This window comes from Gastrolobium bilobum, unplaced genomic scaffold (assembly GCF_033153095.1).
Source record: "Gastrolobium bilobum isolate Gb01-03AN ecotype WA unplaced genomic scaffold, APGP_CSIRO_Gbil_v1 utg7986, whole genome shotgun sequence".
NCBI lineage: Eukaryota > Viridiplantae > Streptophyta > Magnoliopsida > Fabales > Fabaceae > Gastrolobium > Gastrolobium bilobum.
Window position 1 is genome coordinate 720256 of NW_026899159.1, and position 17754 is coordinate 738009.

Genomic DNA, 17754 nt, shown 5'->3' on the forward strand with positions numbered 1-17754 from the left:
TCATTAAAAGACTTTTTTCCCCGTAGTTAAGAGTAAGCAGTCATCACTCTCTATCTGGTATAGTCAATTGCTTATGCTGTTTTGCACTAAGGGTGACAAAATTCCTTTTAAAATAACAATATGAAGATTCAAATCCTTGATATTGTAATTCACTTGGGCCTTCTACTGCAACCAATGTACTCAACTAAATTGTGGTTCTAATAAATTTAATTAGAACCAACTGCAGTACTTGTGTGCTTATGTAACAAAGACTTTACACTTTTATTTTTTATTTTTTTCATTTAAATGTGCCTGTTTTTGGTGCAGTTCTGAAATAATCTTATAGCATATACACAATAATGGTTATATTCATGAAACCAGAGATACGCAAGCTGTCACTGAAATAGGTTTTATTGAAATACTATGACGTGGTGCCAACCCATGAAACGTCCTTTATTAGGAAACAGAACCAGGCAAATTACAAAAGAAAACAACACTACTATGAAAAAAAGAGAAAAAGAAAAGAAAAAGAAAAGAATATGTCATTGTCATAATCTAAAAACAAGAGTAAACAAAATAAAACGAATTATATGTATGCTATAGTGATGGGGAAATCTGTACTCACAAGAAGTCAGTTATAAAATATGAGCAGCTAAACCCAAGAACATATCCCTCAATAAAAAATAGGGACACTGATTCTTTCCTCTGGGTCAGCACCAGTGACTCAGTATAGAGCATTTGCAGTCTATTACTATCAACTTGATACAAAATTTTATAACCCACATACCAACTCACTGTTTGTCATTCCAAACATTGGATTCTAGGGTTAGCAAATTTTCATCTGGATTGGAGGTGAACACCAATGAAATTAAGAACTATATCTTCTTCACTGCCTACAACCATGTATAACAGATCTATTGCAATGTGACAGAGGGCTATGACTCGCCACTCTCAAAGCTTGATAGACGAGAGTCTGACAAAACAGTGAAGAGCTGTGTATCTACAAATAGCTGCAAAGTCAAGGATTCATAATCAATAGCTTTGAAAGAAGAATTATCAATGAGCTTAAAGTCTCACTAGGACCTATGTTGCTCCAGAATAAAGATGAAAATAAATAAATAACACGGTGTCCAAACAAAATTGAAGCTTTCTGAACATTTCATCCAATTATTAGTCTCAGGGCTACCCAACTGATCAAGATGAAAGACTTTTACCCTTTCTGCTAATCCCACTATGACTATTCATGGGCTAATATTTAATGTAACCCCTCCATGATGTTAAAAATGCAACCTTTTCTCCACCCTTAGGCACAATGTAAAATATATAACAGTCAGATTTTATTCTAAACTAGGATGGCAACTCGTGCTACTATCTGTAACAATCATTTCAATGCTCATGTAGAATGATAATTTCCTATGATTTTTCTTTCAAAGAATAAAATATTGTTACCTTAATGAATGGCTGGTCCCTAATTGGAAAGGAATCAATGAAGCTATCTTTAAGAAGTAAAGAAACCTGAAAAATTGATCCAGGATGAGCTAGGAAAAAGTGGGCACTTCTTAATCAGTTGAGAGTTTCCAGGAATGAAAATGAAAAAAAAAAAAAAACAAATTATTTATCTTACCCTGTCATTATTTGATTGTACACTAGTTATCGTATGGGATTTCAGATTTGAACAAAGTGACTCCATATAGTGCCACATGACATTTAAAAACTGAGTTGCAGCTTCAGCCTGTAAACATACAAATTAGCAGTTTCCACTAGAGGAAGAAGCATCAGAGGCTAAAAGCTGAAACACTGCTGGTTTATGCATGAATCATTCATAGATAAAATATTAAATTTTATTTTTCTAAAATCAGAGAGAAAGAGAAGTCTTTCAGTATAGGAAATAAAAAAAAAAACCTGGACTTCGTTGCACCTATGTACAGGATGCTTTCTAGCAATTGAACTTTCACTTGAAAGTCTGGCATGAATTGGACCCAACTGAGAGACAAGCTCTTTATGCTGTGGAAGTCTTGGCAAATGACACATTTTTGCCTACATAAAGAAAAATAAATGGAACAGAAATATGAAAGAGACATTCTACATGGAACAGCATATGCTATCATCTGGTTAGAAATCCTGTTCAACAATGGGGTCAAAAACATATATACAAGCCCAAAAAGGTCATGACAAACCTGATCCTTCAGTACATTAACCTGAACAAGATTATTTGTTTTCCTATTCAAATCATCTGGTGGATGTTGTATGCCAACCTTCAAGAACATTAGAAAATTGGATTGAACAATGAGACCGTTCTTAAAAACTCTCAAAATCACATGTATTGTCAGCAAAAAATAAAAAAATATCACATGACATAGAACCAAGGTGGGGAATTTTTTCAGTTTGTGGGGCTCTCTCTTTCCACTCCTATTTTTGTCTCTTTATTTTTTTTATTTTTTAAAATTTCAGAAAGAGAAGGCATAGTTTCAACATCAAAACAAAACTACATATAATATATGAGCAGGGTGTCATTCTCACATATTGAAAGAAAAGTAGAATTATTAACATGAAGATGTTAAAAAATCTTCAATGCAACACAAAACCATTATCAACTCAAAATGAAACTGGAAGTACACATCCTAAAAAGCAAGAAAAAAAACCTAGAAAATCAACCATTCTCCAGGTAAAGGCGAATATTATAAAGGAATGAAGAATGAATACTCAAGTAATACTCAGCAAACTAATATAACAAAAAAAGCAATAATAAATACTAAAATAGTAGTCTACAAAACAAATATAACGCAAAGCAACATATTTTACAAAACATCAAATAAAATGAAACTCACAATATATGGAACTGGGGCATCAAGAAAATCAATCATTCTCCCTGGTAAAACCTGAAATGCAAGGCTAACATATTGTTAGACTCATGTGACAATGCCACAAGAAAAATTTGAAATCAGGGCTTGTCGAATGCCACTGAACTCACCGGAAGCAATAAACTCTGCCACTGAAATGGACGAATAAGGGGAACAAGAGATAGCACTGTGGCAGATAGAACACCCTGCATAGTGTCAAAAAATGGCCAAAATGAAAGACAGGTTATAATACTTCTCTGTAGCAATCCAAGTTAACTAACAGCAGCAGAAAACTCGTAATAAGCATAAAACATTGCAAGGCAAATCAATGATCATCAATTAATATGATTGTTTCAAAGACTTACCAGATTTGGGCACACTACTACCACCTGTTTTTCCAACAACACTCCTGCAACTAATGTCAACACCTGCCAGTAACGTTATGGATAAAAAATTAAAGTTATTTTGGTCAATCAAGAAACTAGCATGATGTTTGCAGCTGATATAGTAAATGTAATGTGTCAAAATCTTCAACAGGAAGTAGAGGGGCCAGGGGAAACAGTCTATAAGTAGAAAAGAAAGCACAGTAAAACCATCTTCTTTGACAAACTAAATTGTCCCTGCTAGTTGTAAGGTAATAAGGATTAGTGTTTGTTACCATTCCTTTTCTCATTATGGAAGAGTACATCATATAGAGTCACAAGGATACTACTTATTTATGCAAATAAAAAACATAGGGAATATGAAAATGTCCTAGGAACTACTCATGATATATGCTCCTTTCTTTCTTCTTTAACCTTTTCTCATGATATATTTGGGTCAGTTTTGTTTAGAGTACGTAAAAAAGTTAATGGGTTCGGTTTGGGTTGACCCAACCTGACAAACCCAGTTCATGTACAACCCTAAATTATAGCATATGAAGCTAGGAACTGATGATCAAAAGATGCAAGCTATAATTCAATAAAAGAATGTTACTCAGTATCAGAACTGGAATAAATAAACTGCAACATACAGCAACAGGAAAAGCAAACATGAGAGAGGAGCAAAACCAATCTGAAAATAGTTTTCTGCATTAAAAAAAGAAATAAATAGAAATTAGTGGGAAAAGAATAGTTTTAGAAGATTTTCTGCATGCAGGATATGGTTTCTAAAAACAGTATCAACAAAACTTTTGACAAATATTAACTTTGTTGAACTTCAACTGGAATATGTGCTTACACTATCAAGGGAAAGAACTCGACAAGTAGTTGCTGTTGTCCATATTGATAATGCAAGGGCTTCCTCAGCAGCTGCCAACTTCATCTCGACCTTTTAGCAGGTACAGTTGCAAAGAGTGAGCATATTTGTGGAGTAGTATTGCGTTAAAAATCACTTAAGAATTACCTGGGCCGGTTCAGAACAATCTAAAAAGTTTTTGCTAAAGCCAAGAGCACCAACTGAATGTCTTATATACTGAATAGCTTGTAGATGTTCAAGAGGGTGGAACACAAATTCGCTTCCTCGAGGTGGAATAGGTTGAGCATGATATCTACACACTATTTGTAGCAAATCATTCTTATTCTCCTATCAAAGCCATTCACAACAAAGAAAACATGTTAAATGCCAATCAAGCATCACCTTAGATTAACCAATGCAAAGCAAATGGGCAACCATTTTACACTGACCATAGCCCATTCCATTAAAAATTCATCCCCATAGTCTCTCTCATTGTTTGAAAAGAAATCATCCTCATCTTCCGATGCCATGCTTCTAACTGGACTGCCAATGAAAACAATATGATAAGGAAATTGAATTGAAAGTGAAGATAAAACGTCAAAAAAACCAGTAAGACTAAACAGACCGATGAACTATTCAAATCTAAAAAAATTAAGCGCCATTAGAAGGAAGTCCAGATTAGGAGACAAACTTTTGCCAGATACATATCTCAGCACAATAAATTAAAGAAAATTGAAACCTAGAATACTATAATTATAAATCTACCACCTGAAAAGTGACTCAGAACTTCCAAGACGCTCCAATGCACGACTCCGAGCAGAAAAGGGTGTTCCAGGACTGGGAGAAACTTGGTCACTTTCACAATTTCCATACATTTTTTCCATGGAATCATGAGTTTCTGGTGCCTCAAAAGCACAATTATCATGATCTGGCAGATTCTTCCTGCCATCCTTATCTATATCCCTAACTTGACAAGAATCTGAAGCATCACTGGCAGTCACACTTATAGGAGATGGGCAGTGAGAATCCCATATTTTGGGTGATGACTGTGGGATTTCATCATCAGATATAATCCCAGCAGCAGCAGCAGTAATGACTGCTGCACCTTCAAGAGGTATTGCACAAGCCATCCAGTCACTAAATGACTCCCTCTCTGGGGAGTAAGCGTTTGAATTCATTTGATCATCTAGTTTGGGTGTTGATGGAAAGCAACCAGTGAGAGTCATCTCATTTACAAACTGAGTTACCCGATTCAGACGCTCCTGTGCAATGAGACTGCATCCAAGTAAGATATAATGAATTCTATTGGATCTAGGGAAAAGCAAATGACATTAAGCATGTCTTCGACCTGAAAAGTGAGTCAGTACATGCCCATAAGCCATTAATAATGCTAACCTGTTTAACATCTCAAAGTGTAACTCAAAGAAAGGAACTCTAGTCAGAAGACAGTAACAGCGAGGTGCAGAAACCAGAAAACGGCTGCATAACCCAGACGGAGGAGAAACTAAGATACCAGGGGGCCTCTGAACAATTTCGGGCACATGTAAGCAAACTCCATAAAGTGTTGCATTGTCTTCTGCCTGATCAACGCGCATGAGGGTATAAATAATTTATTTCAGCAGTCACGAATCTTTGTTTCCCATCAAAATATTGAACTTAAAGAAATGAATGAGAACCAACTGAACAAAACCAATCCACACCTAATGGTATATCTATATATATACATATAGAGGAGGGATCAGTAAAAAATCACCAGCAGCTTGAGCTGCAACAATAGGATGACGTTTGACAACTCAAATATTCTGAAGTGTTGAGACAATCCTTTGACACATGCTTCTTAAGTTTTATCTTGTAAAGAATTAATTCAACCCAAAAGCTTAAGCTATTGGGTGAGGATACATTGATGGTTTTATATATTTCAACACGCCCCCTCACAAGAGAGCCCATTGGGCTTGAAGGGTGGATAATTCACATGCCCACCTACCTGTGCGAAGAAAGAGATTCCACTAGAAAAAAAGTGGGGGGCGGTGAGGATCGAACCCGATACACCGAGGCTCTGATATCATGTAAAGAATCAATTCAACCCAAAAGCTTAAGCCATTGGGTGAGGATACATTAATGGTTTTATATATTTCAACATATCTCATGGAAAAACACTAAGTAGCTAAGAAAATATGTTTGTAATATAAATTTACCCTCCCACTCCACAATTCTTAAAAAAATAAATTCGAAATAAGAATATGTGCAGACTGTACACAGAAACAGAATCTTGCGTGCTATGACCTAGCATAAGTGAACCAGGGTATAGGTAAGTCAAATGATTCCAGAAGTGCTGAATAGAACAGTCACAAACCATATCAGGCTAACACACTAAAGTTAATAGATGATGTCAACAGAAAAAGAAAAATTACCTTGAGCGTAAAGATAAATGATAGATCATCTCTGCCTAAATGCTCCTGTAGATAATATTAAAATATATATATATTATCTCTTTGGTCTCAAAGGTGGTGAGCGCTCAATGGAAGGTTAATTATACAATAAGAATTTGATTCACTCAAAGCTACTTTTCAACAAAAATGAAAGGTCATGAAATGTAGAGATCCTCAATATTTCTCTACATGTGCATGCCTCAGTACTAAGACCAAGTATTAAATTATGCTTATATAGTATGAATTCACCATCTAAAACACTAGATTTGACAAATGAAAGATGATAAATTGCTTAACTAGCTTGTCATTCTAAAAGATAAATTATGAGATTGATGTAGCATACCTGTTTATAGACAAGTTCATTTAGGTCACTTAAAGATGGAGTCCTCTCCAACAACCAAGCCTGTAAATCAACATTTAACAAATGAAACAGTTTGTGGGGGAAATAGGAGCAGATTTCATAGCTTAAATAGAGCTGCAGTTTATCAAAACTGTTATTTTCATATTAGTTTACAAAATGCCAAATTCTACCCAAAATAAAAGGTGGAAAACTTATTATTTGCAATTAAGACATCATACAAATTAAAGGCCAGAGTATTAGTCAATCCTAATAAGCTCAACCTATGGATGCAACTGATAAAAACCAACGTAAGATTTCTCTAGATTCCATAGACAGATAGACTTCTATTCCTGGTGCCGCAGTGATATATACTCATAAATTATGTTCATATGCTGCAATATAATGATAAAAATGATAATAGAAATTTCTAAATTCAAGACAAATCAATCAATTTATTCATAGAAAATTAAGAAAATAATAATAATTTTGTCATGTACTAACAAGCAGTGTTACTAGGACCAGTTTAGCAAAGATATATTTTCATCATAATGTTGAAGTAGTATTTAACAAAGAAAAAGAATTGGGCAGATCTGATTAAGTCAAATAGTATCAAACAGAGGCTTTTTGACCCTTATAACCTTTTATTAATAATTAATTACCAAATTGACCTTCGTTATAAACTATTTCAAAAATTTAACCCTCTCAAAAAACATAACACCAATCTGCCCCTGTTTGACCGTTGACCACCAAGCCTACCCGGGTACACCCTTCCCTACCCGGGTATTTTTTGAAATTTTTGTCTACCCGGGTAGGGAATGGTGTACCCGGGTATTTTTCTTGACACCTGCGAAATTGCTTGAATTATTTACCCGGGTACAGAGAGGTGTACCCGGGTAAATCTACATAAAGTGGTTGGGATATCCCTTTGGCGTTATTATGCCGATTGTCGAGGCATTCAGTGTGTAATCTTTTGTAAATAATTCAAGCAATGAGGGCAACAGCAGCCACAGCAAAGGCCATCACCCTAAGGAAACTCACTGCAGGCTTGCTGATGAGAGGGGAAGGATTCAGACAAACATACCAGGGAGCTCTGGCTATAAATCTTTCAATATCAGATGAAGCCAAATTGTTCAGCCAAGCTCCCTCTCTTCTGTCACAGCCAAGGCATTTAATAAAGACCACTTTGAATGTTTACCAGAACAAGAATTTAACTAATTAAAAATTCTAACATCCAAAGGTGGTGTGTCTTATGCTATGTAAGCTAGTTCCCCTGGAACTCTATGTTTACCTATTTAGTGAGTGTCTTTTGTTTCTGTGTGCCTTACTATAAGCGTTCCATGAATCCATAGTGTGAGATAAGAATTCCAAATCTTTCATGAACATTTGTAAGAAAGTTACTCTTTGCGGTCATATTTTCGACAGAGACTTTTGTTTCTATAGAACAAATAAGCTTAGAAAGTCACATCCTATTTTGCACTCGCTTGAGAGTAGCTACAGCATCTTGTATATGAAGTAATTGTATTTCATTATCTGATACATTCGTGTTATGCAAATATAAAATATTAAAGTTATAAGTGGCAGTCCAAAAAAGTTGAGGTCATAGGCAAACAATGGTCAAACAATTATCACCAAGAAATAAAAATAAAAAATGGTGATCTTACAATTTTATCTAGATCTGAGTGAGTTAATTATGAACGAAGAGGATTCACAAAGGAAGCAATCTACCCAGGAGGAAAAGATCCACTCCTTCAATGTTCAAAATCTTAACCAGAAACACTCCTTCAATAATGCCAAAGTCAACCACTTTATGTAGATTTACCCGGGTACACCCCTCCGTACCCGGGTAAATAATTCAAGCAATTTCGCAGGTGTCAAGAAAAATACCCGGGTACACCCCTCCCTACCCGGGTAAACAAAAAATTTCAAAAAATACTCGGGTAGGGAGGGGTGTACCCGGGTAGGCTTGGTGGTCAACGGTCAAACAGGGGCAGATTGGTGTTATGTTTTTTGAGGGGGTTAAATTTTTGAAATAGTTTATAATGAAGGTCAATTTGGTAATTAATTATTAATAAAAGGTTATAAGGGTCAAAAAGCCATCAAACAGACCTTAACACCATCAGGAAAGCAAAAGGAGGCTAAATCCTTCATACGCATTGTTAGCTTCTTTGCAGGAGGATATTTGAAAAGTATCTGCATGTTTACAAAATGATATCAGCTACAAAAAACCTATTGATACATAGCAGTAGACTGAATTGAAATTATAAATGTTGAGATATATAATCCCACATTGGTTGTATGTGCAACTAATGTGGAGTTTATAAGGCCTTGAGCACTCCCACCCTTCGAGCTAGCTTTTGGGGTGGTGTATCCCAAGGTTCTTTACATGGTATCAGAGCCTCGCCGCCCCCCACTTTCTCTTGTGGACTTTCTTAGCACAGGTAGGCTGAGCCTGTTGCATCTTCCACTCTTCAAGCCCAATTGGCTCTCGTGTGAGGGGGCGTGTTGAGATATATAATCCCACATTGGTTGTATGTATGTGCAACTAATGTGGAGTTTATAAGGCCTTGAGCACTCCCACCCTTCGAGCTAGCTTTTGGGGTGGTGTATCCCAAGGTTCTTTACAATAAATAAGGAGGAAATGTTTACATTTTATATGCTGAGAAATGTTACAATCAAATTATTTGTTTGAAGAGATCATTTGTATGGTAGCAGCAGATTTTAGATTCAAATAATTCACAATCAGCATCAAAATACAGATGTAATATTCCTAAAAATCTTTCATAAATGTTGTGAAATTAATCTTTAAAATTCTGAAGAGAACCAGACACCAGCTATGCACAATGCCTATAACACTAAATATCCTCTGCAAATCTGGAGAAATCAACCTTAAAAATTTATCAGTTGAGAATCACAGATGAATTTTAATTGAATTTTTCTATCTCTGATAAGCACAGAGACTGGACAGTCAGTTAAGGCTCTGTTTGATTATTGTTTTTAAAAACAGTTTTTTAGTTTTCAGAACAAAAAAACTCGTTTGGTAAGGCCTGTTTTATAAAAGAGATTTTAAAAACTGTAACTATTTTTTTGTTTTTAGAATCAAATTTAGAGAACATGTCTGAGTTGTTTTTGTTTTCTGTTTTGGTTTTTAACTTTCAAAACAAAAAAAACACAGATAACAATTGTTTCCATAATTACTCTACAAAACAGTTTTAACAACAAAAAAACCAAAACACAATCAAAGAGGCCCTTAGTCTCTTCTATTCTTTGTTTGCTTCTTCTTCCTCTGTTTTGGAGGATATCTTATCCTCCCTTAATTATACTTTCTTTCCTTTTTCTCTAATAAAATTTTCTTTTCTATCAATAAATGTATTAAAAAACTGATATCCAACAAACCTGAGGTTCCAAAGTTGGTTCTGGCAACCTTTGTTGCTGCAGCATTTTGTAATATAGAATTTCAGAATTTTCCTTCTCCTTTTCCCATTTCTTCCTTCTTACAAATGCATGCTCCACGACATCCAAATTAGCATCTGGAGGCAGCCCCACAATCACAAAATGTTCAAAGAGCGAGGTTGGCTCCTTATAATTTAGACAATCCTACAGTAATATTCAGTGACTTACTTCAACAGACTGATAATTTTACATTTCTGACAAAACATGTGTAAGGGATACAAAATAACCCCATAAAAGCTAGTGCAATAATGAATCAGTGTTAATGTTCCGAGTCAACATGAAGCACCTTCCAAATAACTTTTAGCATTAACAACATACCCATTACTCACAATACCAGCATGGCATGGTTAACTGCACAAATATAAGAACATCTTTCTCAATTAAAATCATCAACACCGATACTCTATGTTCTTTCTGATAGGGTCAGACTTATGTGTAGAGAGACAAATGCTACAAATTCCCTTCAATGGTGCATATTTCCCCTTAAAATATTGCATGCAGAAGAATTATATTTTTCAAAACAAGCAAGAGAATTCAACATTCAACATCAACAACACCTTTATCCCAAAGTCGTTGTCAGATGAACTCAAATGAAAAGTACGAGTTTCCTAGTGGACAAAAAGTTTCCTAAACCAAGCAGTAGGTTTTTTTGGTTAAACAATAAAGAAAAAAGTAATTGAAAGGAAGGAAAATGATTTTGTACTGTGAGCCAATAAGGTGAAACATGAGCTATTGAAATTTAATATCATTGATAGTACTATACTACTGTACATTATCTAATAAAAAATATTTCTGTTTCTGACGCATAAAATATTTCTATACCACACTCACATAAAGTAAAAAAAAAAAATTAATGAATCCACTCACTTTTATATAAGTGTGGCAGATGAATATTTTCTGCGTCAAAAGCAGAAATGTTAAACCAGCAATTAATTTCTACTACTATTTGCAAATCAACATTGTACATGAAGGGATTCTAAAAATTGAATACCAGAGTTTTGGGATGAAGCTGATACCACTGACGTTTCTGGTCTGCCATGACCTCAGGGTTGAAATATGCCAGGGAGCCTTCTTCACTGGATTTGCCACCCCACCGCAAAGCCTTGTTGACATGAGATTTTAACTTCTGAAAGCTTTTACTACGTTGAAATCCTTTAGTAACAAGTTCACTTTGACAGCGTCTATGTACACCAGGTCCCATTGGGGGCATGCTTGACCCGCCACCACCAGAGTACATACTTTGCAATGCTTCCCCAGCAACTCTGAATGCCCCTTCAGATAACTGCTGCAGGACCCACATTGGCGATGTGGGCCTATCCTCATTATTAGGTTCAGCCTCTTCTTTTGTGTCCATATTTGTATTCACCTACCTCATTCTCTCAAACTTTCAGTTCACCAATCAATTCCAGATTGCTGAACCAAATTCCAATACCAGCACCACCACCCCTTTGGATCATTCCACTGAATTTGATGTTTCTACCACATACTGATTTGAATGAGAATACCCCAGATGGAAATTATCACCAAAAGTTATTCTAACGTTACTCCTTTCTCACGTGTAACCGAATCCCAAGAAACATTTGATATGATTTAACGATAAAAAAAAATCTTGTGATTCTTCTGAGCAGGTGGATTCCCCTCTTAATTTTTTTATTTATTTTTTCTTTTCAAAATTTCAATCTTTTCCTCCCGAATAATAATGGGGTCTAAAACGAAGAGAGAGAATGATTATAACGATGATGGAATTGCCAAATTTCTTATTAATGGCGAAACAATGTCGAGAACAGAAGAGCCAAACCAAACAATAACATTCCGAAGCATGTCCAACGCATACTACTTGTAACGGAAACAAGGCTCAGTAAATGCAGGGAAATTCAAAAAAGCCAAATCGTGCCAAAAACATGGAAAAACAATATTGCAGATGTTGTGGTGTGGCAAACAAAAACACCTGGAACAACAACATGCACCTCTTTTTCGTGGTTCCTAATGCTTGGTCCTTGAGCGAGAGAGGGGGAAGAGGGAGAAAAAGAGATAGTTGCTAAATATAGAAGTTAAGGAAGTGGATGATGAACCTTCGAAATTTGAAACAAAAACAAAAGGAAAAACAAGTACTCATGTAATAACAACAAATGAATTAAATAAAAATGTTTCACACATTTTTGTTTTTTGTCGTACAGTGTTGCATACTTTTTTTTCAACGGAACACATCTTTTTGTGTCTATTTTTTTTCTTTGATATTATTTTTTTGTATCTATGAAATAATACAGCACATACTTTTTCAATGTACTTCTCTGTTAGCTTACGTGACTTTGTAATAACCATTGGATATGAATGGATGTGATTATTTGACGACTTCTATATTTGGAATTTACTAAGATATTATAAGTTTCATATTGATAATGTACAGAGGATATTTTTACTCTCTTGTTTTATTTCAATCTTTAAATTTATCTTTCAAATTAAATTTTTTATACATATTATTTATTTCTAATTATTTTTTGTTTAGGACACTGACGAAAACATCGGAGTTCTTACATGATAATTATGAGATTAACTTTATCTAGCATTTCAAAACCACGAAATCCAGGACAACCTTTACAAACCACACACCAAACGAGCAATTACCTGCCGTACTTGCCATAAATGACCCTTGATATAACGCTCATAACTATTATTGTTTTTATAGAGGCTAAATATTCTTTTTGATCCTCACCAAATTTTACGATGTCCGCTAAATAAAAAGACTCATCGTGGTTCCTAAAAAATTTAAAATGGACTCATTTTAGTCCTTTTAGGGACTAATATGGGTCTTTTTTAAATTTGTGAGGGACCACGATTTCAACTAAATAGATCCATTTTGAATTTCTTAGGACCACAATGGGCCTTTTTATTTGTTAGGGACTAAAACGGACATCGTGAAATTTGTTGAGGATCAAAAGGGATATTTATTCTTTTATAAGTAAGGACTAACAGATGATTAATATTTGATTATAGGGCTTTATTAGTCTCCTTTTACATGAGATAATTATCTTATATTGTAGAGATAAAATAGGTGGGTCCCACCATTATAAGAAAAAAGTGGAGTGCGAGAATCAAAGTGAGAGAACATAAGAGAAGTTAACTTATGTGAAAGGAGAACAATATTTCCCTTTGATTATAACGGTGATTGTACAACAAGAATTGTGTATCTTATCTTTCTTTCTTTTTTCATGACAAGAAAGTGGATTGTTTAATATGATTATGTTAAGTAGAAGAATTATAACTAGATAATAATTCTAAAGTTACTATTAAGGAGATTCGAACCTAGATTATATAAATTATAATTTATAGCACTTATCATTAAATCAAGTCTGATTATTAGCTATAATCCTTCTATATTTATATTTATTATATTTTATTATATATATTTAATTCATGTAGTGAAACCAATGATCTATTATTTAAATTGATAACTCATTGACTTAATATCTCGATCGAGTTGATAACTGCGCTGGTTCGAGTTTGATAACACTCATCCTCTCACAGAACATGGTTATATTAAATAACTAGGGTTATTTTCATTTGAGATTAAGATTTTCTTTTGTACTTTCATTTTGGTTGCGAGATAAAAAAAAATGTAGACTTCCCATTTGGTTTAAATTTTAGTTAAATTAATGTCACAATATTTAATTTTGAGATAATCGGTGTTTAAAGATTTTTTTTACTTTATAAAGAATAATTTAAAAAAATTCAAAAAAAATTATTTATATAATAAAACAAAATAACTTTAAAATGTAATTAACTATGTTTTAAAAGTTTAACAAGTCTTTTATTTAGAATCAATTTTATTTACTGTAAAAAGGAAGAAAATCTCACTTCTATTAAAATTGAAATAAAAGTCCCATTTTAATTTGTTTCTTCCTAGTGTAAATTATTGTTATTCTAATAGAGGACGAATCATTCTTCTCTCTTTACATATTTTTTTTCTCCCAATCTCCTTATAAATTAATTTTACATTTCATATGCGAAATGGTAATCGTATTTTATGCTTTATTTCCTAAATTAATATTTTTATTTTCCCCCAAATAATTCGAGATCATGTAATAAAAAATTATCCTCTATTTATAAATCAAATATAAAACCTATAAACAAAGAAATTAATATTTCATATATTGTAGGCGATAAAATTATTTTTTATAAACATATAAAAATATGTGAGATTTATACGGGATATAAGAAAAAAGAGAAAAAAAATATACGTCTACTTTTATGCTATGATGAACGGACACGGGACACGACACGACACGCTGACACGTTAATTCTAAAAAATGTCATATTTCGACACGTTGGGACACGTTTTGATATTAAATAAAAATTTTAATATATATAATATAATTTATATTTAATACATATAAGGGTCCATAATAAGCCATATAACCAATCAAATGTTTAAATTTCATAGCATAAATAGAAATAATTTTTTGTACTTTGTTAATTTTTCATGTCAAATTTCATAACAGAAAAAAAATTAATTTATAAATTATTTTTTTTATATTTAGTTAACAAAATGAAATTAAGATTTAAAAAAAAAAACATGTCAGAGCATGTCCGAGCGTTGACCACGTGTCCGAAAAAATTGACCGCATGTCGAAAAAATATGTCGAAACGTGTCGAAGAATTGACTGCGTGTCCTCAAATATTAACCGCGTGTTCGTGTCGGACACATATCCGACACGTACAATTTGCAAAAAAAGTGACGAGTCCGTGCTTGCTTGCTTTTATTTGTGTACACAAATTTTTATAAATAAATAATTAATAGAAACAAGAAATGGTAGAAGTATAGAGAAACAAAGGCATCAGAGAGCAGATGATGACGTGGTAGTAAGAATAGGAGTATATCTTTAGTAATTCGGAAATATCTACTCCTTTATTAAAAAAAATGGGACTCAATTATAGATAAAAATGTTTTTAATCTCATGTCAAATGAGATAAATTATCTGAAAAATAAAGAAAAAAGTTATACAAGATGTATAGAAGAAAAAACTAATTTTATATAACATGAGATTTTTCCTATAAATAATCATAAAAAGGGGTAAAATAATAACAGTTATTTATATTATTATTTTCAAATTTAATAAAAAATGTAGTGAACTTTTCTAGGAATAGAAAGTCAAAGGTACCAAAAACTGCGAAAATCGTGCCTCTCCTCAACTGTGATTTCAACACCACTAAAAACAAAAAAAATTCGCCGACGATTTGTTTTAGTTAATCTGAATTAGAGAATAATATAAATTATTTTACTCAATATTTTAAGATTTTGGATTAAAGTAGTCTTGAATACAAAGTAACAAATTCGATTCTTACTGTCATTCACTTTAAAATGAAATTAAAATAAAAGCACGAAAGGTAAACCAATGATTCTTAGAGCCCGTTTGGATAGGTTTTTTTTTTAAAAAAACTGCTTTTTTTAAGAAGAAAAAAAGCACTTCTCGAAAAAAGTCTGTTTGAATGTCAGCTTTAAAAAAAACAGAAGTTATAAAAAAAGCCAAAAATCTACTTTTTTGTAAGCTAAAAATTTTAACTTTTAAAAAAAACAGAAGTCAAAAGTCAAATATTTTTTTCAACAATCAAATATTTTTTTAAGAATTTAAATAGCTGTAACTTTTATATAAAATACTTTTGAAATAAGAAAGTGATAAAAAAGACTTTTATAAAAAGTCAATACAAACGCACCCTTAATACCTTCAACACAAGTTACCGTGGCTTCAATTAGATTTTCAGCTTTCCTTTTTAATAAATAAAAAATAATTTTACTTTAAACCACCAACAAAATTAATAATAGTATAATATAATAAGCAGTATGAATTTTTTACACCAAATTTTAACGGTTTCTTTTATTAAATTTAGTGATTATAATTTATTGAGTCATATTTATTGATTAATTATTAATTTTTAATAAATTATAACTGTTAAATTATCAGAAATCAACGGTTAAAATTTCTTATCAAATTTTTTAGTTTAATACCAGTATCAAATGATCTTTATCTTATATATTTTACACTGAATTTGTTTTTACTCTAATCTAAACTTTTTATCATAAAACAAATAATTTCTTGATCATTTCACTTTTCCCTTAAGTATTAGATTTTAATTTAATGCCAACGTAGATACGATAGTTTTTTTTGTTTGCATATTGGAGTAAATTCTTACCTTTTATGATTATTTTTGCTTTTTGGTTTAGTTCTTTTTATTTATAAAAACTAATGAATAGGAAAAGAAACTATGATGAGCACGTGACGCTGCAAAAGAAAGGACTATGGCCGGCGATGGTTGCGGAGCGCCGACGCTGCCTGCCATGCTTTTGTTATGTTTGGGAGAGTGTGGCCGTGTGGGAAACTCTTTTCATGATGTCTGTGACTAAATAAATAAAATAATAAAATAATTCTTATTTTATTAATCTCAATTCTCAAAGCACCAGTGTATGGTGTATTAGCGCATATATAATTTAATGTTCTTTATAAATTATATTAGATATGACTGATTATGCACTCTTGATTGAAGTACGATTGATCATATTTACTATAATTTGTAAACAAAAAATTTATAAATATAACTTTTCACTAATTTAATAACTATTTAATTAAAAAAAATCATTTTTTACCTTGCTTATTAATTTCAAAGGAAATAATTTTTGGGTTTTAAAAAAGAAAAAGTTATTAGACATAGAGTAATGATGAGAGATTTGAATATTTTGCATGAAATTAGAAGTTGTGTCATCAACTTATAAAAAGAAAAAGAAAGAAAGGGAAGCAATGCTTATTTCTTATTTCTTTAGTTTCCTTTTATTAACAATCAAATATGGGTATGAGTCAATTATTTTTTCTTATATTTCTTTTTGCACTTTATTTACTTTCAAACATAACAATAGGGAATTGCTCATGCAAATATTTTTCAATTTTAGTCTTTCTAAATATAATTTTAGTCTTTTTTTATACATAATTTTAGTCTTTCTAAATATAACATTTTTTATCTTAATTTCTCATTTTTTTAATCCTCAACCTATTAACGTCTACTTAAATATTCATTAGCCTCACCAAAATATATTATTTTATATTTTCATAAATATTTAAAAAAATTATCAAATAAAAATATAACAGAATTAATTTATGGGAATATTTTTTAAGACTCGTTTATAAATTAAAAAAGAAACTAAAAAAATTGTCATCCCAAAGTACTTTATTTATTTATTTTTACACGGAAGGTTTACGAATTTAAGTAAGAAAAAAACATTTTGACATTATAATCATATCGACATTTTATGTGTAAATTGAGTTACGAAATTGGATCGACCATTCTTACGGGGCATTTGACCTTGGGTAGCGAGAGGGGTGGACTGCCGTCTCATTCCACTAGACCTTAAAAAAAATGAAAATGCTTATAGTTGTTGTGATTACTTCGAGTATGTTGAAATTAATTATGGGTTTTACGACTATCATGATAGATGAATATGATACAAGATATG

The 17754-nt window shown here is 32.4% G+C and overlaps 1 protein-coding gene across 1 annotated transcript; it reads right to left on the minus strand.

Moving 5' to 3' along the window:
* Window positions 1-582: 582 nt before the first annotated feature.
* On the minus strand, window positions 583-11607 carry LOC133287828 (uncharacterized). The gene is made up of 18 exons (XM_061485512.1): window positions 11245-11607; window positions 10197-10397; window positions 8910-8993; window positions 6807-6866; window positions 6420-6490; window positions 5430-5633; window positions 4803-5309; window positions 4484-4577; window positions 4203-4382; window positions 4038-4127; window positions 3185-3247; window positions 2951-3025; window positions 2808-2858; window positions 2157-2234; window positions 1882-2016; window positions 1604-1711; window positions 1429-1494; window positions 583-989 (listed from the first exon to the last, which is right to left on the minus strand). The coding sequence occupies exons 1-18, from the start codon at window positions 11605-11607 to the stop codon at window positions 915-917; spliced, it is 2505 nt and encodes an 834-aa protein (XP_061341496.1). The 3' UTR covers window positions 583-914.
* Window positions 11608-17754: the final 6147 nt, after the last annotated feature.